Source organism: Anser cygnoides, chromosome 11 (genome assembly GCF_040182565.1).
Source record: "Anser cygnoides isolate HZ-2024a breed goose chromosome 11, Taihu_goose_T2T_genome, whole genome shotgun sequence".
Taxonomy (NCBI): domain Eukaryota; kingdom Metazoa; phylum Chordata; class Aves; order Anseriformes; family Anatidae; genus Anser; species Anser cygnoides.
In genome coordinates, this window is record NC_089883.1 from 14,852,053 (window position 1) to 14,872,385 (window position 20,333).

Genomic DNA, 20,333 nt, shown 5'->3' on the forward strand with positions numbered 1-20,333 from the left:
TAATTACTGGGGAAATGCCAAACTGAATTTTACACTTAGATCCATTCTACATTCGTATTTATGTGTTTGCTCAGTAGCACCACCGTCACATTTGTGATTTTAAATAAATTAATAAACAGTTACTGACACGTGTTTTCTCCTTTAAAGATAGTAGAGGGATGCTTATGTTTTGGACTCTTTCCACCCCAAAGAAAGTTTAATGACAAAAGCAAGCTGCTCAGTGAAAGGAGAAATAACTTATTAATTCTTACTCTGCATGAAATTTAGGAGCATACTTTCACAACTAAGTATTTTGCATTTGTCAGCATTTTCGCCTCACACAAACAAGCACATAGAGATCATCTTGTTGAAATGTCTGTAATTACTTCGAAAGTAGCATTTGTCTGTCAAGGGGAGTATTACTTACTCTCTACACACAGGTTTCTAAAGACAAGAACAGATAATATTTTAAGATGTTTCTTCAGTTTCTCTTATTTCTTTTTTAATCTTTATCTCAGCTAATTACAAATGTTGATCAATCACTGTCTTTTGCATGCAACATCCTTGGCATCTGTTAAGAAAAATAAAAACAAAACATAAAAACCTCAGCCAAGTAATATATGCTGACTGTGAGAAAAACTCTCACATTACCAGCACAGAAAACATGTTACACATTAGGCAAAAAATGTGTCCTTTAGAACTATTTCTTTAGAAAGAACAAACCGAAGAGGGACTATCACAAATCATATTGCTGCTACTCCTACTTGCAAGGTTCTCTAATTTATAGAGTCTTCCTAAGAAATCCATGCTGCTTTGAAAACACAAGCACACTTGAATTTGTGGATTTGAAGTCACATTGTATTACCAGTTTACACTGCCAGTGGTTCCTGAGCTGAAGCAGTCTCAAACTGCGCTGTCTGGTCTCGTTAGCTGCTATCATTTAACAAACCTATTAAAGTATGTTTTAAATATGTTTCAGGACATTTTTGTCATTCTCACATGGACAACATTTCATGTCTTTAAAATCAAACATGATCACAAAAACAGGTGTAGTTAACACACCACCACAATAAATTTAAAACAATTCACTCTTTTCTTTTAAATGGAAGTACCCACTTTCAAGACTATAATAGCAGAAATGAAGTCTAAGTAACTTAAGCTAGAAAAAGAAATGAAAGTGTTAGATGCCACAAAGGGTGTAGAGCTCCCTTCCATTTCCTTGTGATATAGGGAAACCCATTCCTTCACGTAACAATGCACCTACAGAGCAACTACACAGTCTCATGTCCAAACTCAAGAGCATTCACTTCTTGTAAGCAAACACGGATATCATCACAGAAGTGCCTTATGGACTGTCTTTATTCTGAGTTTAGTCAGGCATTTAACCTCTCAGGATGAGGTTACCAAAATAGAAGTTACCTGTTTTGATCTTATTTTCTTCCCCTTCAGAAAGAACTTAGTTTATGACATCCTATCATAGCATATATAACAAGGTCAACTTCTAACAAGTTTGTTTCAATTGGTAGATCAGTCTTAAGACTATTCTACTAAAAGGTATTATATACTGGGATCATGACAAACATCTTATTTTTACATTTTCTCTAGTGTGAGCAGTGTCATGGTACAACACATCTTGCACAACTAAATATTTCAAAATCTGCTCATAAAGCATTAAGTCACAAAAAGTTCTGTATGTATTATATGTTATGCTTGAAAATAAATCCTGAAGGATTACTTCAAGGAAAGTAGAATTTAATTTCTGACAAAGCCTGTGAAATATAGAAGCTTAAAAAGAATTCTTCAGCGAAAATGCTGGAAGTCAATGGAGTTTGTTTGCTAGTGAAAAGCTTACTGCGTTAAAGTAAAATATTATTTTTATTAACGCTGTAGCAAGATCAACATTAATTCTCATCTAAATTTAACACACAGTCCTCAACTTTAAATCTGTCACTAAATATGTAAGTTTAATATTTAATCATTTATTTTATTATTTTAGGAAGCTGCAACTAAGCTGAGATGTGTGGTATCCATGAGGTTTCAGTTGTGCATTTGCTTTATAAAAGCCAAGTTATGAAGTAAACAAATATTGATTTTTTTTCCCTAAATTCAAGAAGGCACCAGTTATTCTCTCTAAATGTGTAGAGAGATGAGAGATGATATTAGACATTACTTGGAATGCTGATGGGCTAAAAGGAAGACATTGTTTCTGCATAACAAGGAGTATTTTGTATTTTTAAGGGATCTACTTGCAGCGAAGAAAGTCCAAGTCCCCATGAGGACCAGACAACAACGGGTATTACTGTACTACCTTCACAGCAAGGACACAAGAAGATTTGCCAAGAAAATACAGAGATATTTCAACTAAGTAGTAGGAACATAAATAACAACTGGAGTTCTTCACATGAGAAGAGAGAGTTGGGGTGAAACAGCTAGTGGGGAGTGAAATGAAAGGCATGACATTTGAAAGAAATTAAAGCTTTTCAAAAATCCCAGAATCCTGTAACATGCAGTGTGTTAGCCGCAGCTGGCTGACCCAGAGGTTTTATCCATTGCAGCGCTCGTGGTCAGCACACCCAATAACCCCAAACAGAAGGGGCACAGTGAACTACATAAGGAAATTACTTTCCATCTCACAGCTGAGTAGCTGGATACCTGGAATCAGACAACTAATGGGTAGAATATTCTCCTTTCATAGTACATATAAATCATCAGTTTGTATCTCTGCTCATTTTCTAGTGGCCTGATCATCCAACTGCCCCACCTTCCTCTTCTCCTACTGTTGAGACATTAAGAAAATGAAACTGGTTGGTGAACCCACCAGATCCAATATCATCAAGTGGCTGAGACCAACCAACATCACTGTCAACCATTTATTTTTTTTCCTTTTTATTTTTTTTGCATGCATCAAAACCTAAAACACCCCAGAAAATATGCACTAAATAATGGCCAGAGTCATGAATGCCAAAAGAAAGTGTATCATTGGACTCCACAGTCAGCAAGGCATCAGCTGCACAAACTCTAAAGGTTATCTCCATTCATTCTGCACAACCTTCTGCCCAAATCCATATCCCATTACCATACTGTGATTTGCACCTCTTAAGGGCCTGCTTCAATGGACAGAGAATCCCATTCACCTGTGCATCTGCACAAATGCAGACTCCAGAAACACTGCAAACTGGCTGCCACACACACACTTTCACCTAAATAATTGTCCTTTTGTGCCTATCCCAAGATTTATTCTTTCCATTCCTACAGGATTTGAATAGCTTGTTCTAACTTGAATCTGTATGCCCCAACAGGGGTAACTCCAGCTCCCACTCCCACTTTCCATCCCTTAACTCTGCCAGCTTCTCTACCACAGCACTTCAAGTCTCAACATTTTCTTCCAAAACTATATTAACTCTCACTTCATCACCATCTTCCACAGGGGATTTCAGGATTTCACTGCAACAGCTCATTTCCTTCCGTGTCTCCTATATTTTCCGCCTCCTGAGTGGGTAAGGCAGCAGAAGACGTCGCCAGTCTGGTTCTATATACTTCTTCATGAGCTGGTCGATGCATGTGGGCTAAATTCCCCGTCAGCCAGACAAGGCAATGCTTTTCCCTCAGTGGGGACTACCTACTGGAGCTCTTCTGTCCTAGAAGAAACTTGTAATGATTCAACCATTTGCCTGATTTTGTGGAAATTGGCCAAAGGGTTTCAAAGATTTTTGGGCATAAACTGAGAGTAGTATGATAAATAAAGCATAATCTGAGAGGAAAAAAAAAAAAAAAAAGACAACAGGCTACAAATAGATAATGCTTTCCCTGCCTTCCTTTTTTTTTTTTTCCCCGAAGATATCACATGCAGCCAGAGAACCTTGTCATTAGTGGACACCACCTGTGTTTTAAAACAGGCAGTGGGGAAATGCCATTCCTTCTACAAGCTCCAAGACAGCCAAAGTTCTCTTTGCAGTGGGGCTGGATGATGGTTTTGGTGACTGTTACCTGCAGCAGAAAATTGGTAACAGCAGGTTTTTTACCATTAATATAGTTCGGGACATAAAAATTCAGAAAGACACTGTGAGGGTTCCATTATTAACCTGCAAAGCCTATCTTAATAGTGCTTTCACTTTGTTTTATTTTTCCTTGGTTTTCCTTCTACTTTAAAAAAGACCAACATTTTTCTTCATTACTAGAAAATGTAAACGGGAGCATAACCTAGCCCACAGACCTCTTTAAAAGAAGGCAGTATTTACATGTTCAACATTTCAAAAATGCCACATAATCAGATACATTAAACAAAAGTAAAATCTGACACCCTGTTTCAGTTTTGGCAGCCTATTCAACAAGTAAACATTTACAGATAGACTTGAAATTCCCTCTACTTTAATTAAGCCCAGTAAAAGCAGACTGAAGACTTCGTAACACATACAAATTTCCCATCATGTTCAGCTTTCAGATTCCATGAGAAAACATCACTGACTGCTGGATGGCCTTACATGGCTGTAGAGCACATCAAGTGGATGTGTCTGACTGCCAGGAATAGTGTAGGCTGACACGAGCAAGTATCAAGCACCAACAGATGCTTTCCATTTCTTTAACATGAATGTTTATTACATGCCTTGCCCTTAACAAAATAAGTAAGAAGTAACAAAGACATCATGGCTTGAAAGCCTCAGGGAACCAAGCAGCTAACACCGCCAGTTAATTTTTTTGGTGGTGGCAGTTTCAGATAATTTGATTAGAAGCCTTTCTTGACCTTCCATGAGGCTCCAGGTCTGCACACATTTTAACCTACAACCATAACTGACTTACCCTGTAGCTTTAGAAAACTTATTTATTCAAGACTTTTTCTGAAACCCACAAAATTGTTCTATACTTAGCCTAACTTATTTCTTCTTGGCCACTCATTAAAGAAAAAAATGAAGAAAAAAAAAATTTCTGTCCCAATATGGCAGCTACAGTTCTGTAACACTGCTTCTCACCTAGAGATGACTTTTGACCAGCAAATCATCAGCTGATACTAGGATCACTCAAAATAAATTTATTAATAAAAAGCATTCCCATGAATGTTATGTTCTACTTCGCCTTTCTCTCCATTTAAGCTACTAAAAAATAAGTGTCAAAAACATTTTGCAAAAATGATTTTGTAATCCTTCCTATTTTTGACCAGTTAAACAGAAGTCAGCGGTTAAAGTTGGAAATAATACCCACAACTAGGACCTACCTAGCTCTTAATTAGCACACCAGTTGTGACAACTCACTAAATTACCATGTAGTTTCCAAAATGAAATTGTGATGCAAAAGTTCCCTGTACAACTTTCAGCCTGTTACCCTATGCTGCGCAAAACTGCTTCTGTGGTATCCAAGGTCTACAGCAAGAAAAGTAAATGTGTCGCTGTTAACTGTTAACCTCTTCTCAAATCTTATTACAGTCACAGAAAACTACAAAGCAACTGTCTGTGAACAAGAACTGCTATAACTCAACTGAAGTAATCCATATCCTAATTCACATTAGCTGAGGGTATATAACCCTCAGGAAGAAAAGGAAAAAATCTCATTCTAAATTTAAGATTGGCATTTTTATCAAATTGGATCTCATCATCAAAGTCAGCAAAATATACGTAAACTAAAAGCTTATGACAATTTAAAAGAACAGAACTTAGAAATTTTGCACATTTTCACTAAAACAGTATCTTTGTACAAAATATGTGTATTTTGCATAGGCCCAAAAAATAGTCTCAAAAAAGAAACCCAAAGTACAATTATTTTACTTCCTCTTCAAAATATTATTATCAACTGTTATTAAAAACAATATGCAAGACAGTTTGTGATTCCAGAGAAGTGAAATGGCACCATCTAGTGACTTATAGATCAGAAAGTTGAGTCAGAAAAGTTGTTACGTCTTGTACTTCCTCTCAACACCATGCATTTGAGTTTGGAAACAATAGCAAAAGGAAATGTAAAAATAAACATGAATGCTGGAACACTTACTATGGAACAAGGAATTAAAAGCCAAGTGGAATTACTCAAGGATTATTTTTCTACTGAACTATGTACTTATAGTCTTCAGTATATTAAAATGTTTTTGGAGGCATGTACAATATAAATTTAACAGTCCCCGACCCATATGTCTCCCTAGGGAAGCCAAAGGCTTTTTAAGCTATGACAACAACAGATTATTAAGGTGTTTTCTATCAATTATTGCTAACACACATAGCCGTCAAAATTTATGAATAAAAATTGAGTAACTTTGCATAGATCTAACTCACTCCTGATTTAACCAAGTAAAGCTGTAGCCCTTTCTCTTCAACTAATAACAAACCATATTTTCACAGACACCTCGATCCTAAGTATTTATGTTCACTGATTCATGTTTCCAGAAGACTGCTTAGAAGCTGAATCATTTTTTTCCTCAACAAGAAGTGATACGCTCTCTGTGGGACTATCAAAGAGGGCCTTTCCTTTAGAAATTGCTACACAAAAAATGGAAGGGTGAAGGAGGCTGTGCAGTGGAGATTTTTTTACTCTTCAGACATTTTTCAACAGTTTCCTCTCATTCTTTTTTTCCCTGTGTGTATTTAGTAAATACAAAGAATAAACTTTCTAGCAAAGAAAGAAACTAAGTTTCCAGTAACACACACACAAAAAAAAACACATCAAAAACACCACCACCCATCCAAAAACAAAAAAAAAGCAACCCACCACCAGAACAACGACAAAAACACAACTGAACTGTCAGGGTGTCCCACCCTACCACCCTAAAAAGTGGGAAAGGTTGAAATTATAACATCAGAGAATCATATGTTTTTACAAACGGAGAGACTGAAAATACCTTGTGAAGAACATTGCTGTGATCTCTAGCTCTGCTGGCTTCTTGTTTATCCATAGCTCTATGACAAGGCAAAGAATTCTATCTATTCCTAATAAAAATGAAGAAAAGTAAGAATAATTGCTTATTGGGACAAAGTCAAAAGCTGTTAAGAAAAGCAACAGACAGGAGAGCTGGCATCGCTCCATACTGCTGCAATCTTCAGCAACAGAAAGTAAAATAGCTCATGTTCTGGGAAATCACGTAACAGCAAGCTACTACAAGCTACTACAGGTAAGGACCATATTCCAAGACCTTCAGGATAAATCCCTACTGGTTAGTACAGCACTGGGTCAAACTACTTAATTGGATCCACTACCTTCAACATACGCAGCTGGCCTACAAAAAATCATTTCTCTATTTCTCTGAAGCACTTCACCACACAGATACCAAGTAAAGCACAGAAATACATATTTGAATAGACTGCCTTTCCTCTTTTGAAACTGATTTCAATTCAAGCTGAAAGTTCTGCCTGCAAGAATGGTTTCCAGCTGACAAACAGTAAAAACATGACTATTGTAATCAGTCTTCCCAGCAGAGCTCACCATAACCTTTACAGAAAAACTGTATGATTTTCAAAATGTGATTTTTGAAAACTTTATTTGCAAATAAGTGGGGGTATTATTCATAAAATATTATTGTCAGCTGTTTTAACCATCATGGAAATATCAGCAGAAGTCCACAGAATCCCATTTGGAGCAAATATGTACCTTCTACCTTCCAACTTTAAAAGACATTAAAAATACATTGTTATATAGGGTAGATCCAACTTTATAAAAAAGGCAGACGGTATTATGGCCACATCTCTTCATAGAAAGGAGAACATTTCTCAGCCAGCAACAACTACTAATTCAAGGCTATTTTTATAGAGTACAGTAGAACAGTAAATCCATCCAAAAGTCATATCACTTTCACAGAAATAAATATGTAGGTTTGGAATAACACTTCAGAGCAATGTATTAAAATGTACTTATACTGCCAGACATTTCACCACAAAATGGGTTATTCATGCATAGGTGTAATGAGCAACAAAAATTGAGTTTTAAGTAATTTTTAGTAATATTTACTAACTAATTTACTAAATTACCCCCCGCTTTCTTTCTTTTTTTTTTTTACAGTTCCTATGGAGATGACCTTCAGAATGGTGTTTTATATACTTTATTCAGAAAGGTATCTACATATTGTCTATCCTTATTGAAGTACAAATGACAATACCTAATAACCACAGTGTTATTTACAAGAATTAATCAATTATTGTAAAACAATTTGAAAAAGATAACCCTAGCAATTAGTGTTTTCATTAACAACTTGAGTTAATACCAGCAAAAATAACTTTTGTCTTATAGAAACAACCATCTGATGTCTTACACGCCATTAAATGTCTAACATTTATGCAAAAAAATGAAATTTGGTTCATTTGAACATTTGTTAAATGGCTTAGACTCCATTCAACTTACCGTAGGACGACTGTGCAACATGGACAAATACAGTTTCTTCTTGGCTTAGAGTCATGAAGCCTTTGCTGGCTTTTCTGAAATAAGTAATTAAAATTAATTTTAAAAAATAGAGAAGACCTGAGGCAAACTAGTCTTTTTTTTTTTTTTTTTAATTTTATCAGCAACAAGGAAGCCACTTAGCAGCAACCATACATGACATACTTACATCATATTTTCTGGGACTTTATAACAAACAATTAATTTTAATGTTATTATTAAGAGGGGGTCAGTTTTTGTCAACACTTCACAACAGGCAAAAAAACTGACCACAACCTAGTGATCTGGAGGAAAGAGGAAATTCTGACTCCAGTATATACTGGTAGCCAGAGCTTTAAAACATTTCACATTTTCAATAATTAAATTCAAATTCCAACTTTAGGGATGATAAGTTCTGTTCAGAATGCAACCCTGTGACAATCGCCGTCTCACAACATCCAGGTGAAGTTTTCAAAAGAACCAGAATCATTTTTTCAGAAAAGACTGATAATAAGTGAGTTCAGAGTCCAGTATTCACTCAGCTGCTGCTAAAAAACATTACTGGAGATGAACGATTTCCAGCCATTTCAGGAAGACCTCACTCAGGTCACCTCCTCACACCATCCACATGATGCCAGGTAATTAGACTCATTAACTCTTAGCCTCCTGCCCCAGGAGAAGCCTGGAACCCAGCCTTTTTCAGGACATCTTGCTGCTGACCAGAGGAGAGGAAACGAAGATGAGTGAGTTCAAGTGTAGGCGAGAGAAGGTTTCTGTGGCTACATTTCGCCTTCCCCAGCTGCCTGCTGCCGCTTCCTTGTGGCACTGCGGGTTCCCTGAAATATCAGCTCCAGAGGGACACCCACGTCACGTCACACATTCTTTTATTGCTTGCACATTAAGTCTCACTTGTGATGTTGATGTACCTCTGCAAGGACGCTGACATCACTTGTTGGAAACCACTGCTCTAGATCAAGAATGACAAACTTGTCTTGGAGATTTGGCACTGGAACACCTGACGTCTTTAAAAATAGAAAGCTCGTGAACCTTTAGGTCTTGAGTTAGTGAAGCAAGTGATTGTGGCAGTATGTTATCAGGGTAGGGGGGCTGTTTAGAGCTTTGCTGACCAGCTGAAAATCAGAAATATTAAGCAATGTTGTTAATAGATAGTATCACTTAAAATTTTCCCCTAAGCAAGGAGATTCTGGAAAGATTTGCTGGAGCATGTCAAAGTTTTCACTTGGTATTTGGAAACTGAGCATTAAAAAAATAAAATAAAAATAGAAAAAAAAGTCTTGGTTTAGTATCGAAAATTAACTGGCAGAAACAACCTCACTATTGTTTTGCACATATACCTGAATCATAGAAAGCTACCCATAAAAGACAACTACATTTATGTCAAGACAATGATGACTGTATGGTCAGACAGGTACCACTGAGTGCTGGATGCCTAAGCTGTGTGTGCAAACACAGGTCAGCACAGTGAGCATTTGCTCGCAACCATATTCACTGATCTGACATTTCATACGCCTGTCACAAGGCAGTGTATCATGATATAATACTATCTGACGCTGCAACCCACTTCCCAGAAAACCTACCTGACTGCATTAGTTTTGTGTTCTCATTTAGATGGAGTTCAAATAAAGGGGAAAATATTATTAAAGTTCAAATTAAATACTTGATTCTGTATCTTTCAGCAAAATAGAGTTTGGTAAGTGTATTGTCTTTAATCGCTTTGATCTTTACATAGTAAAGAACTATAGCATCACAAATTGCAAAAAATTCACAGGCAGTTATAACAATGACTCATGCAAACTTCCAAATATATAGCTGAAATGGAGTTCGTTCTGACTTTAATGAAGAGCCATGATAAATGCAATACAACATACTTTTAAATTCTTTCTTTCCAAGAGGTAGCCCTTACTATGGAAGAAAGTTTGAGGGTTAATTATTCTGTTAACTCTATAAGCTGTAATTGATCTCCAATTTGCATCATAGACCCCAATTTAAAAATTACAGTTCTTAAGTTTCATTAGTTGCTTTAAGACTGCAATTATTTTATTTTCTATTATTCAACCTAACTCTTGAGCAAGTTTGTTGCCACAAGAGAACTGCTGATTCTTAGCTGTCTGCCCAATATTATTCCACATTTAAGGAATCTCCAGCAAATGGGAGATGTCAAGGGGCTTACTTTGAAACTCTGTAGTAGGTAAAGTGGAACAGATCTGTGGCAAAACAGAAAACACCGCTGGAAAGGGCCAGTTTTTCTGTAGTGATGCATAATGGCTACCGTGAATTTGCCCAGTAAGAAACCACAAAAGGGAAGGCAGCAGCAGGGACACCAGCCAAACAAATTCCCTTGAATCAAAGAGGAACAAACAAACAAACAAACCCACCCCACAACTATAATTCATATCGCGTTTCTAACTAGCATTTGAAAATTCTACCAGAAATCTGACTAAGGATGTCCATGAGGCAAATACATTGGTTAGGGAGTTGCAGAGTGAATACCACAAAAGAAATGCATTCTAAATAAAAGTATGTTTCCCATAAGCAAAAAGTGTTTTGTTTTTTTTTTTTCCTTCAAAATTAAACTTGCAATTTCATCTCTGATGGGGACAGGGTGGTTAAAACCAGTGAAATTACACTAGAGATTTATGCAAAGTACATCTCTCCAAAGGAGGAACAAATACCCTGATTATACCATGTGAGAAAAAACAGAAGACCAGTGCCTGAAAGCGTTTTCTGTGAAGTCTGTTCCCTACAGTGGCTCCAGGAACACCCGCCAGGCCCCCAGACCGAAACCACGGCTCTGAAGGGTTACACGAAACCTCAGGGCAAAGCCAGAGCCCGCGGGGCGCGGGCGGCCTCCGGGGCCAGGCCTGCAGGTGCCCCCAGTACCTTCCCCCTCCTCCCCCCCGCCCTTTTTTGTTTTTCTTTGTTTTGTTTTGTCCTGTTTTGTTTAACCCCCGAGCAGCAGTTCGGTTTGACGACAAAGCATCCAAGCGGTGCAGCGTATACCTTGCATCCCCAGCGCTTGGCCCAGGGAGGACACCTCGGGGCGTTTAGAGCCGAGGCACAGCTCTGCAAAGCGCTGTGAGGAGCTGCCTGGGGGCCTCGCTCCGGCGCCACGGAAGCTGCTGCACCCCGGGGCCGCGCGGGGAGGCCGGCAGCGGCACCTCGGGCCGGCGGGCGGATGTGCCCCGAGGCGTGTCGTCTGAGGAGAGGCGGGGGAAGAGGCGGGTAACGAGCTGCAGTCGGCACCGCAGGCGAAAAGCGCCCTGCCCTGCCCTGCCCACGGGGCCGGCCGGAGCGGAGCCGGGCTCCGTGAGAGAGGCCGGGGGGGCCTCGTGCCTCGCGGGGGCCGCGCCCAGCGCTGAGGAGAAAGGGCGGGAAAGAGGCGGTGCTGCAGCCGCGCCTTGGGGCTTGCCGGGAGCCCGGTGCCGGAGCCCGGCCCGGCCCGGCCCGGCCCGGCCCTGCCCAGCGGCGCGGCCGGCCCTCACGGTCGCCGTGCAGGCCCCTAGCGCAGCCAGGTCCTCGCCCCTGTGAGGGACAGAGCCCGGGAGCGGGTGGGGCCCGGTGCAACAGATTCGGAATGGAAATGCTTTCATAGGGGAGCTGCGGCCCCTGTTTTGCACAGTTGTTTAGCCAGGACCTGAGTTCAATTAGTTACCATGCAAAACGACTTACAAACTATTTAAGACACACACTTGACTCTTCCTTGTATTTTATTGGTTCAAAGCATAAATGTGGGTTTTACAAAGTCAGTGCGTTGCAGGTGAAGAAGCGTAGAAGTAGTACGCAGTAGCATGAGACTTTAAACTCATGGATAAAAGGTGCTTAGGCTTCTGGAGAACGTGCCGTCCTTCATCTAGAATACATATCAGAACTAGTTAGTTGCTCTGGTGCCTGGAGGGGGAAAAAAAAGGAGAAGTAACCCTAGAGATTTGAAAACAGTCTTGGAAATAAACATTCAACTTTTCCTTTTAAAAAATGTATTAACATAACTACAAGTAAACCATAAATAATTGGCTAAATACTGTTTTGTTTAGAGATGAGCTTCAAGATGAGCACATTGCCAGTGGTACACAAAATGGTGCTGAAAAATGTCTCCAATCATGAACGTAGCAGTTGAGAAAGGTGCCAGCATGGCAGTTCTTGAGTTTGACATTTTCTGTCACAAGGTAAGTACATTTACAGCAGTGTAATCTTTTCTATGCTGTTTCACAAAAGGTGTCTAATCAAGTCAGAAAAGTTGGTGGCCACAGTGGTACTTTCCCCAAAAAAATCAAAATCAATTTTGAAACACGTTTATCTATCACTAACATCTTTTACTACCTCAGTCTCAGAGACCACTGCCTAACACACGGCCTTGGGATTCCAGTTATTGCTGTGTATTATGGACATTCCTTTGGAGCAATGCCACAAGTTGTAACTGCAGAAAGTCATCTCAAGCAAGATGTTTAGGACTAAGTAAGAGTGAAATGCCGAACAATTACTGAATTTGTACATAATTTTTACAGAATTGAAGTCAATGCAACATATCCAATATTAGTGTTTTTTGCATATGCCTTCCACGATTCATTAAACGTGTTAATTCCTCGGATGAGGGAGATGCTTATATCCTGCTTAAAAATTTAAAACTATTTTTTCAGACTGAAGGAATAATATGCACCAAGCATTTGCTCAGAGGATATTTTAAAAACTCTTGTTCACACCAGAAGTTTAATGCTCATGTGCTCTGAAGATAGAGTAAAAAATAAGAATAAAAATGAAGAAACAATGAAATATCCTAGAACATTAAAAATTCTGTACATACTTCCATGACCTTTCTTTAAACCACTAGACGGCAAGAACATTATGCAACATAAAAGCTTTATGTATGCATCTCAATGATTATAAATAATTTCTTTAGAAAGAACTCTAATCTTCCATTGTGTTGATGACCTTGATATAGCTCAAGAAATCTAAAGAGCCACTAGCCAACTAAGTTAGAAAAAAAACAATTTACTAAATTATAAAAACTGGATAGGTTCTACATGTATACCAACAACTTGCCCCTAGTCTGTAAGTGTGCTAGAACTACTTTTATGGTAACTCCTAGTCTACAATCAAAAGAGATATAGGAACTGTAATAAATCACCGGTTTTGTGCAGTGTAAGTATGCTTGCTATTTCCTTTTAACAAATGGAGAACGCAAATCTATTTAAAATGTTATTGATAAGTAGATGCATGCCACTGATTTCTGTGAAAACCGAAGGACTCACAAAAGTAATTTTAGGACTGCTGAGTATCTAGAACCAGTTCAGATGAAGAGGATCTGCAAGACAGTGTTTGAACAGTTTGTCCTAAAGAAGCAAACTTGCCTACCAGAAGCAGTCTGATTAAAGAAAACGAACACTAAGAGTAGGCATCTACAGCTTGCTCTTGCTGGGGGTAAAAAGACATGATGCATCCTTTCAGCTAAATGCAGTTTACTACAGGAACATGTAAAAAGCACAGATTTTAGAAGCTACTTGTCATCCATGGTGAAGTACTACTCCTATATATTCCTTGGAATGCCCAATTGGGCATCTCAACCATTAATCTACTTTGGTATTGAGTAGACAAAACCGTTCTTTCCTTAGCTTCTCTAAATTTTCCATGCCAATTGCGACTTCCTTCCAAACCACACTAATTTAAAAGTTAAGAACTGTTGTGAATATAATAGCAAACATATTTCTGTTAAATCCCTCTCTACATGGTTTTGAATGAAACTGGACAAACAATATTTAACGTATTAATGACATTTGCACCTCAGGTTACTTAAAAGTAAGATCTTACCTTTTACAAAGAAAAAAAAGGTTTAACAGCTTAAGTGACTACATAATTCTTAGTCAAATTGGAGACTGTTTCTCAAGGTATCTTTGTTGGTGCTGCTCAGAAGGTACTTGGGAAGTACCTTTACATGACACACTGGAAAAAATGGTTCCGTATGAAGCATGCATAAGGTCATTGAAATAATGTACTTAGATTTAATTTCTATGAAAAGCCATCACTACAGTAATAAGGGACATTTCAGATACACCTGAAGAACAGAAGTTTAGGTGTAAGGAAAGCCATATAAAAGATGCCTATGGTTTGACACTGAAGTTCAGCACAGCTTTACATTTGCAACTCAGCTGGACACCTTTCCACAACAGATATATTGAAAATAGAGTGGGAATGAGAACCATCTAAAAACTATGTGGAATATTTCATACAAAATACTCCAAATACTTTTAATTATTTAACTTTTATTTGAGACACATTATTGTAAAAAAAAAGTTCACATGGAATAATAAAACCATTGGAATTTGAAGTGTTTTTTTTTTTGGAGAGGGAAGGATTTTTTTTTTTTGTCTATACACATCAAAACACAATTAATGATTAGGCTTACAGGTTAATCACATGACAAGATCACTTTATCTGCAGGAGCTTTTCACATTACACCTTTGACCAAAGATAAAAATGTGCTTAAACACACACAGTAGAACAATTCTATTTCAAAATTAAGCATTTTCTCAAGGGCTATACTTTCTAGGCTGAATTTAGTAGCTACATTGCATTAAAATAACTGTAATTGAAGTTTTATTTGCAAAAATGTTTGTAAGGCCATAGGAATGCACTAAAACACTTATTTCACCAGAAACAAGAAAAATCAATGGAAATCCTGCTTTTGTGGAAGAGAGAAATACAAATTTTATTTATAAGAATGAGAATGGCATAAGCAGTTCAGTGAATGGAGAAAAAGATCTATTTATCACCTACAAACCAATCAATCCTTAAGTTTAATGTTGCAAAATTTCAGTTACATTAATATATAACCAAATAACAGATGTATTTCCACAAATAACATTTATGCATTTTATATATTATTCATGTACTTTCAAATCATTATCCATTCACAATATTTTAATGCAGTATGTATATCCATGACTCCTTTCACTTGTGAAAATGACTTAATTCAACTTCAGCAGACTAGAATGGGAAATGTACTTAGAATGGAAAATACTTTCTGAAAAAAAAGAAAACAACCCTACAAGTCTGAAAAGTCAATTAGCATTTTTGAGACTGTCCCCCAAATAGAAAAGTTAGCTATGTTAGGTTTTATGAGTGGTTTAAGCTTTAACAATAATAGAACTTCCAGACAGTAATTCAAATATTCTATATACAATCAACAAAAACTTCTTGTGCATGTTTTGCTGAGCAGACTGAAAGCTAAAATTGCAAAACACTGACACCGGGTTTTCTTTTCTTTTTAAACCACTTTGAAAAATATTGGTCAAGACATAGTGCACAGGCATGGGGCAAAGAAATATTTAAAAAAACTCAACAGCATAAACAGCAGTTTTGTTTATCAAAATCCATCAAAAACACCTGCCTTTCCTAAAAAGTTAATGGCAATTTATGGATCAAAACAGAAATACATTTCCTGCTTAATGAATAATTCTATGACTTTCACTCTAATGAACATGAAAATACTAACTAGTTGACTGAGGTATAGTTGAGTCCTTCAAAATTTAGGTTATATAGACTTGAGCAAAGTAGCAACAGAGACTGCACAAAACAATCATACTGATATTAGAAAAGCCTGTAGTACCCAGCATCTGATGCCTAGGCAAAACATACCATTTATCATCACCTGCTTGTCTAAAGCAAAACACAGCTAAAAAAAATTCCCAGTAAAACATACAGCTGATTTGCACGCTAAGATACAGCACAGTTTTCTGTCTGACAAGGCAGACTGTACACAGAAATAGGTCTACGCTGACCAAAAGTTAGCACACTGATAAAGTGCAGCCACTCAGCCATTTAATACTGCTGGAGAACAGGGGTGGGGGCAAAACAGAGAGAAATCTGCGTTTTACCTTATCCATAAGACCACATGAAATTAGAATTCTTCAGTTTCAGCAGGGGACAACAAAATTGCACTAAATTCTTCTACAAATAGAAAAAGATGAACTTTACATGAACATTAAGCAAAGTGAAATATTTACTGCATCATTTTATCATGCATAAAGTGAATTTCCTATGGTCTTACCTCACATTTATGTACAGTTTAGCACAGCTAAATGTAAGAAAATAGCAAGTTCCCCCCCCAACCCCAATACAGAACAGATACCCCAATTCGCTGCTGCTTCAAGAAGCACTTCATAGACTCTACTACTTACAGGCTCTTTCAAAGGGAAGTTCATGGAGACTAATATTGAACATACATTTAACCACACAGCGAAGACAGGAAAAACAACACAAAGCATTCTGTAAACGGTGCCAAACACAGAACATGTCAGTTTTGGTTTGCAGACAACCCCTGAGATAAAAATCAAAGTATTACGACACCAACTAAGTCAGAGGTAAATTACTGAAAATAAACAACATTCATAATTGGTGTCACAACACTTTCTGTATAGAAGCACTTTTTTTTTAAACCATACAGAAAGCATAACTGCTTTAGCCTGTCCAAGAAAAACATCAAGGGTAGACAACAGAGCAGTTAGGGTTGCTTTGTTTTTCCACTAAACCTTGTTGCCATGATGATTTTTTTCGTTATTTTTTATTTATTTATTCATTTTAAGCGCAGCAACCGAAGGTTGAGATTCACCATCTAATTACAGTAACTATTTCCATGAAACTACACATGGGGACAGGTTGTTAACCACCCAAAACTTTATGGAACCAGCTACTAATATTAAATCTTTTCAAATCAAAAGTCTTCACATCTAACGCTATTGGCCTCTTCACTTTCAAAGTATTTCTAACAGACCCAAGATGACAAATTCAGCATCTGACACCACAAACGAAGCAGTTATCTGCAGTAATAACCAATTCACTGTTTGCAACTTGAGACAATGTAGTGAAGCAAAAGCAAACACATCAGAGACATGACTTGGACAATGACAGTCTACCTATCCCCTAATAACAAACATACTGGACACAAACTTGTAGTTAAAGCTTACAATGGTCCAAGTTTGGCACATGAACAGAACTAAAGCACCTGTTTTAATCACTCATTGAGGAAATTTTTCAGAAGACAATAAAAAAGTAGTAGAACAATGACTAGGTTATACAATGCTCAGTTGAGTAGAAAAGGCAACCAAGTTTCAACTCTGCTTCTAACAGTCCAGGTCACTGTACCAGTTCTTGATGAAAAAAGTTTAACTGCTTGAGCAGACCAAAGAGGGCTTCATACATTCAGAATTAACTACATAACTAATATTACGTTATAGCCCTAGTGTGACATTTTCCACAGTGCCAGAACTTGAAAAACTTTAGTAACTGCACAGGAAGCTAGCTTTTGGATACCTCTGTTGTCAAGAGTAATGCTTACAGACATTAATGGACTATCCTTAGTATTACATTAGAAATCAAAGTCACCTTTAGAGCAGTCATTTCTGAGCAAATGAATCCACAAAGCAATTACTCAAAACTCATGCATTCAGGTTCCACAAGCCACTTAAGCGATAGTGATGAGGCCAATTTGTGATGATGACTTCAACTCCAGAGTGTACTTCCTCATCAGAAACAAAAAAGGTGCAGACAGTTTGAGCTACCAAAGGAAGTTAAGTGAGGAAAGACACTGTGTTTATTAAAATAACTGAAAGGTGCATATGTGAAATCAGACAGTGGCAATTCAGAACACAACTTTGCTAAGTCTGGTAAAGAAAGAAAAGCAACATACTACATTCAGAATACAAGCCATGGCTTCTGCATGAACAGATTTGTGCATCTAAGAGACAAAACCCATACAAATTATTAAATGTCAATTGTTGGAGTAATTCTCATCATTAAGAGTGTCAACATCCGTACTGCAGTCATGGCCGTAAATATACAGCAAAGAAAATAATGGAAATGAGACTTTGTCCCATGGCTGTTCTGCTTTAAAATAATAAATTTGTTTAAAAAAATAAAGGAAAAACCTGCACAAATCTGTTAAGAATCTTACTTACAAGTCAAACTGTGCAAATACAAATGTAAGATTGTGCTGTAACAGGCAGTAAGAGGCTAATATGGATGTGCAAAGTTAAAAGAAACATAGCAGCTTTTGCAACAGGCAGTAAAACAGAAAGTAAAAAAGGAAAACAAGTTAACTCTTGCATTTGTGTCTCCACTTCATAGCTTCCATATCTGAGAAAGAGGAGCCTGACAGGTCAATAGGCTTAGTGAGCAAAATCCACTTGGTATTTTGTGTATCGCAGTCTACGTTCAATGGAGCTCTCAGCAGCAGCTTGGTGGTATTATTTCTGAGGCTTTGTGACCCTGTGCTTTCAAAGAAGCAGAAAAGGTTCTAAGTGTGCTGCAGTCTATCATTAGAAGTTCATCAAAGTAGCGTGCATCGAAAGAAGCTGCTCTTCTTAGATCGATTTTCTGTTATTTTTACTGGCCCACCTGCCCCTGATGAACTGTTGTCATTCTGAAAAAGAAAAAAGTATCATAAAATGCAGGAAAAAAATAACTTCAGCTTTCCTAGTTTCCCTCCACACTTCCCCCCAACACACACACAAACAATAACCTGGAGCAGTGGTTTGTTACAGCCTGAGCTCAATTATCCAGACTCTGTTAATAACTTGATAAAACTGCCTATTTTTACAAGAAACATTTATCTAGCAATCCAAATCTCAATCATTAGCTCAGGGAGTGACTACAGTTTGACATTTAATAAAGTAAGGATCATACTGTTACACTGACAAAGAACACAAGAGTTTCAGGCTGCTCAATAAAGAAACAATTTCACACAAGTGCACAATCCCCAGGAACTTTTTGGTAGGACTTCAAACAAGCCAGTTATTTTAACTGTAATTTCAGTATATCTAATTTGTGTGATAGTTGGAAATACAAACCATTTTTCTGTTGAGCTTTGTCATAATGTCCCGTGCAAGCGTGAAAAAAGCCTGGTGACAGAAATAAAAAAAAATAGGAATCAGTCACAGGACACATTAAAAGACAAGATATATTTTGAGTAGTCTGGCATACAAACAATAGAGTATTCGGTAGGCCACTTAGCACTTGGAGTTGCAAGGCACTGTGTTTAACACTGACTGCAATAAGCATGCTTTAAAAGAGAAAAAAATAATCTCCATCTTTCTCAGCTTTGAAGCAAGTGAACAGACTTTTCCCATTGCCTACTTAATGGGCAAAAAACTATCGGCTGAATAGAAGGCTGCATACATTTTTTTTTTTTTTTGGCTAAACTGTACTGTACATCACAACTAGAAACCTACATAGAGTTTTGAGGCTGGCATGCCTGGGAATTCATATCGAAGTCAGCTTTCTTTCTGTCCTCCAAAAGCTTTACTCATGGGTTACCTATAGCCTTTTCTTTATGCTTCTAACATTCCTTAAGGAGGGAACATAAAAAAAAAAAAAAGAAATCACTCTGGCAAACCTCAGCATCTTAGACTTCAACATACAAAGGAGCAGGGAAACTTCTATAGCAGGAAAATGCTGCAATTCTCCCAGAATCAGTAAAAAGGCAGATTTTAGGATTTTTTTTACCTGGAGATATCAATACCCCAAAGACAGTTCCATAATGGAGAAAATGTAAATGTTTACCCTCTCATTGTAAGTTCTGAATACACCCAAAGACACACGCTCATTTAATGCAAATGAGTAACAATAAAGTAATTTATTTGATCACAACAGTATCACAATTTCATCATTCCCCACAAGTTAAACATTTGGTGGAAACAAAAATAAATTGTTACTTGCTAAATGTCTATACCAGCCCCATTTATGTTTTCTTCACAATTCATGCAACAATTTCCAAAAATACTCAGGTAGCCAAGTCATTTGGAGTAGTCACAAATTAATTTAACTCAACTCCTACGGGAGTCAAAATGAAATTGCAGGGCATGCCATGAAACAGCAAGTCAGCCATCTGGAAGAACTAATGAAGAAGATATGTACTTTTATTAGGAGGCTTGCTATCCACCATTGGTATTATTTGCTAATGTTCACACTTCTACTGTCTGCTATAAGAATCATAATGACACTGTGACCATCAGGTCAAG

General features: G+C 37.6%; 2 protein-coding genes across 4 annotated transcripts in view; both read right to left on the bottom strand.

Annotated features, from left to right (window-relative positions):
- Window positions 1-11,522, bottom strand: part of USP3 (ubiquitin specific peptidase 3) — a 100,905-nt gene extending 89,383 nt beyond the window's left edge. The window contains exons 1-4 of the mRNA XM_048081364.2: window positions 11,326-11,522; window positions 8,290-8,363; window positions 6,797-6,884; window positions 407-550 (exon numbers count right to left, since the gene is read on the bottom strand). The gene's annotated coding sequence lies outside the window, so the exon portion shown is untranslated. The remainder of the gene's footprint in view (window positions 1-406; window positions 551-6,796; window positions 6,885-8,289; window positions 8,364-11,325) is intronic.
- Window positions 11,523-12,014: 492 nt separating this feature from the next.
- Window positions 12,015-20,333, bottom strand: part of RAB8B (RAB8B, member RAS oncogene family) — a 28,842-nt gene continuing 20,523 nt past the window's right edge. The window contains exons 7-9 of one of the 3 annotated variants that reach the window (XR_010834293.1): window positions 19,164-19,214; window positions 16,194-18,736; window positions 12,015-12,213 (exon numbers count right to left, since the gene is read on the bottom strand). Coding sequence is in view for 2 of the 3 variants with exons in the window: in XM_067004106.1 (XP_066860207.1) it covers window positions 18,644-18,736; window positions 19,164-19,214 (144 nt within the window). In the remaining variant the exon portion in view is untranslated. Of the gene's footprint in view, window positions 12,214-14,559; window positions 18,737-19,163; window positions 19,215-20,333 lie in introns of those variants that run through there. The other 2 variants (XM_067004107.1, XM_067004106.1) reach the window with 2 other exon arrangements.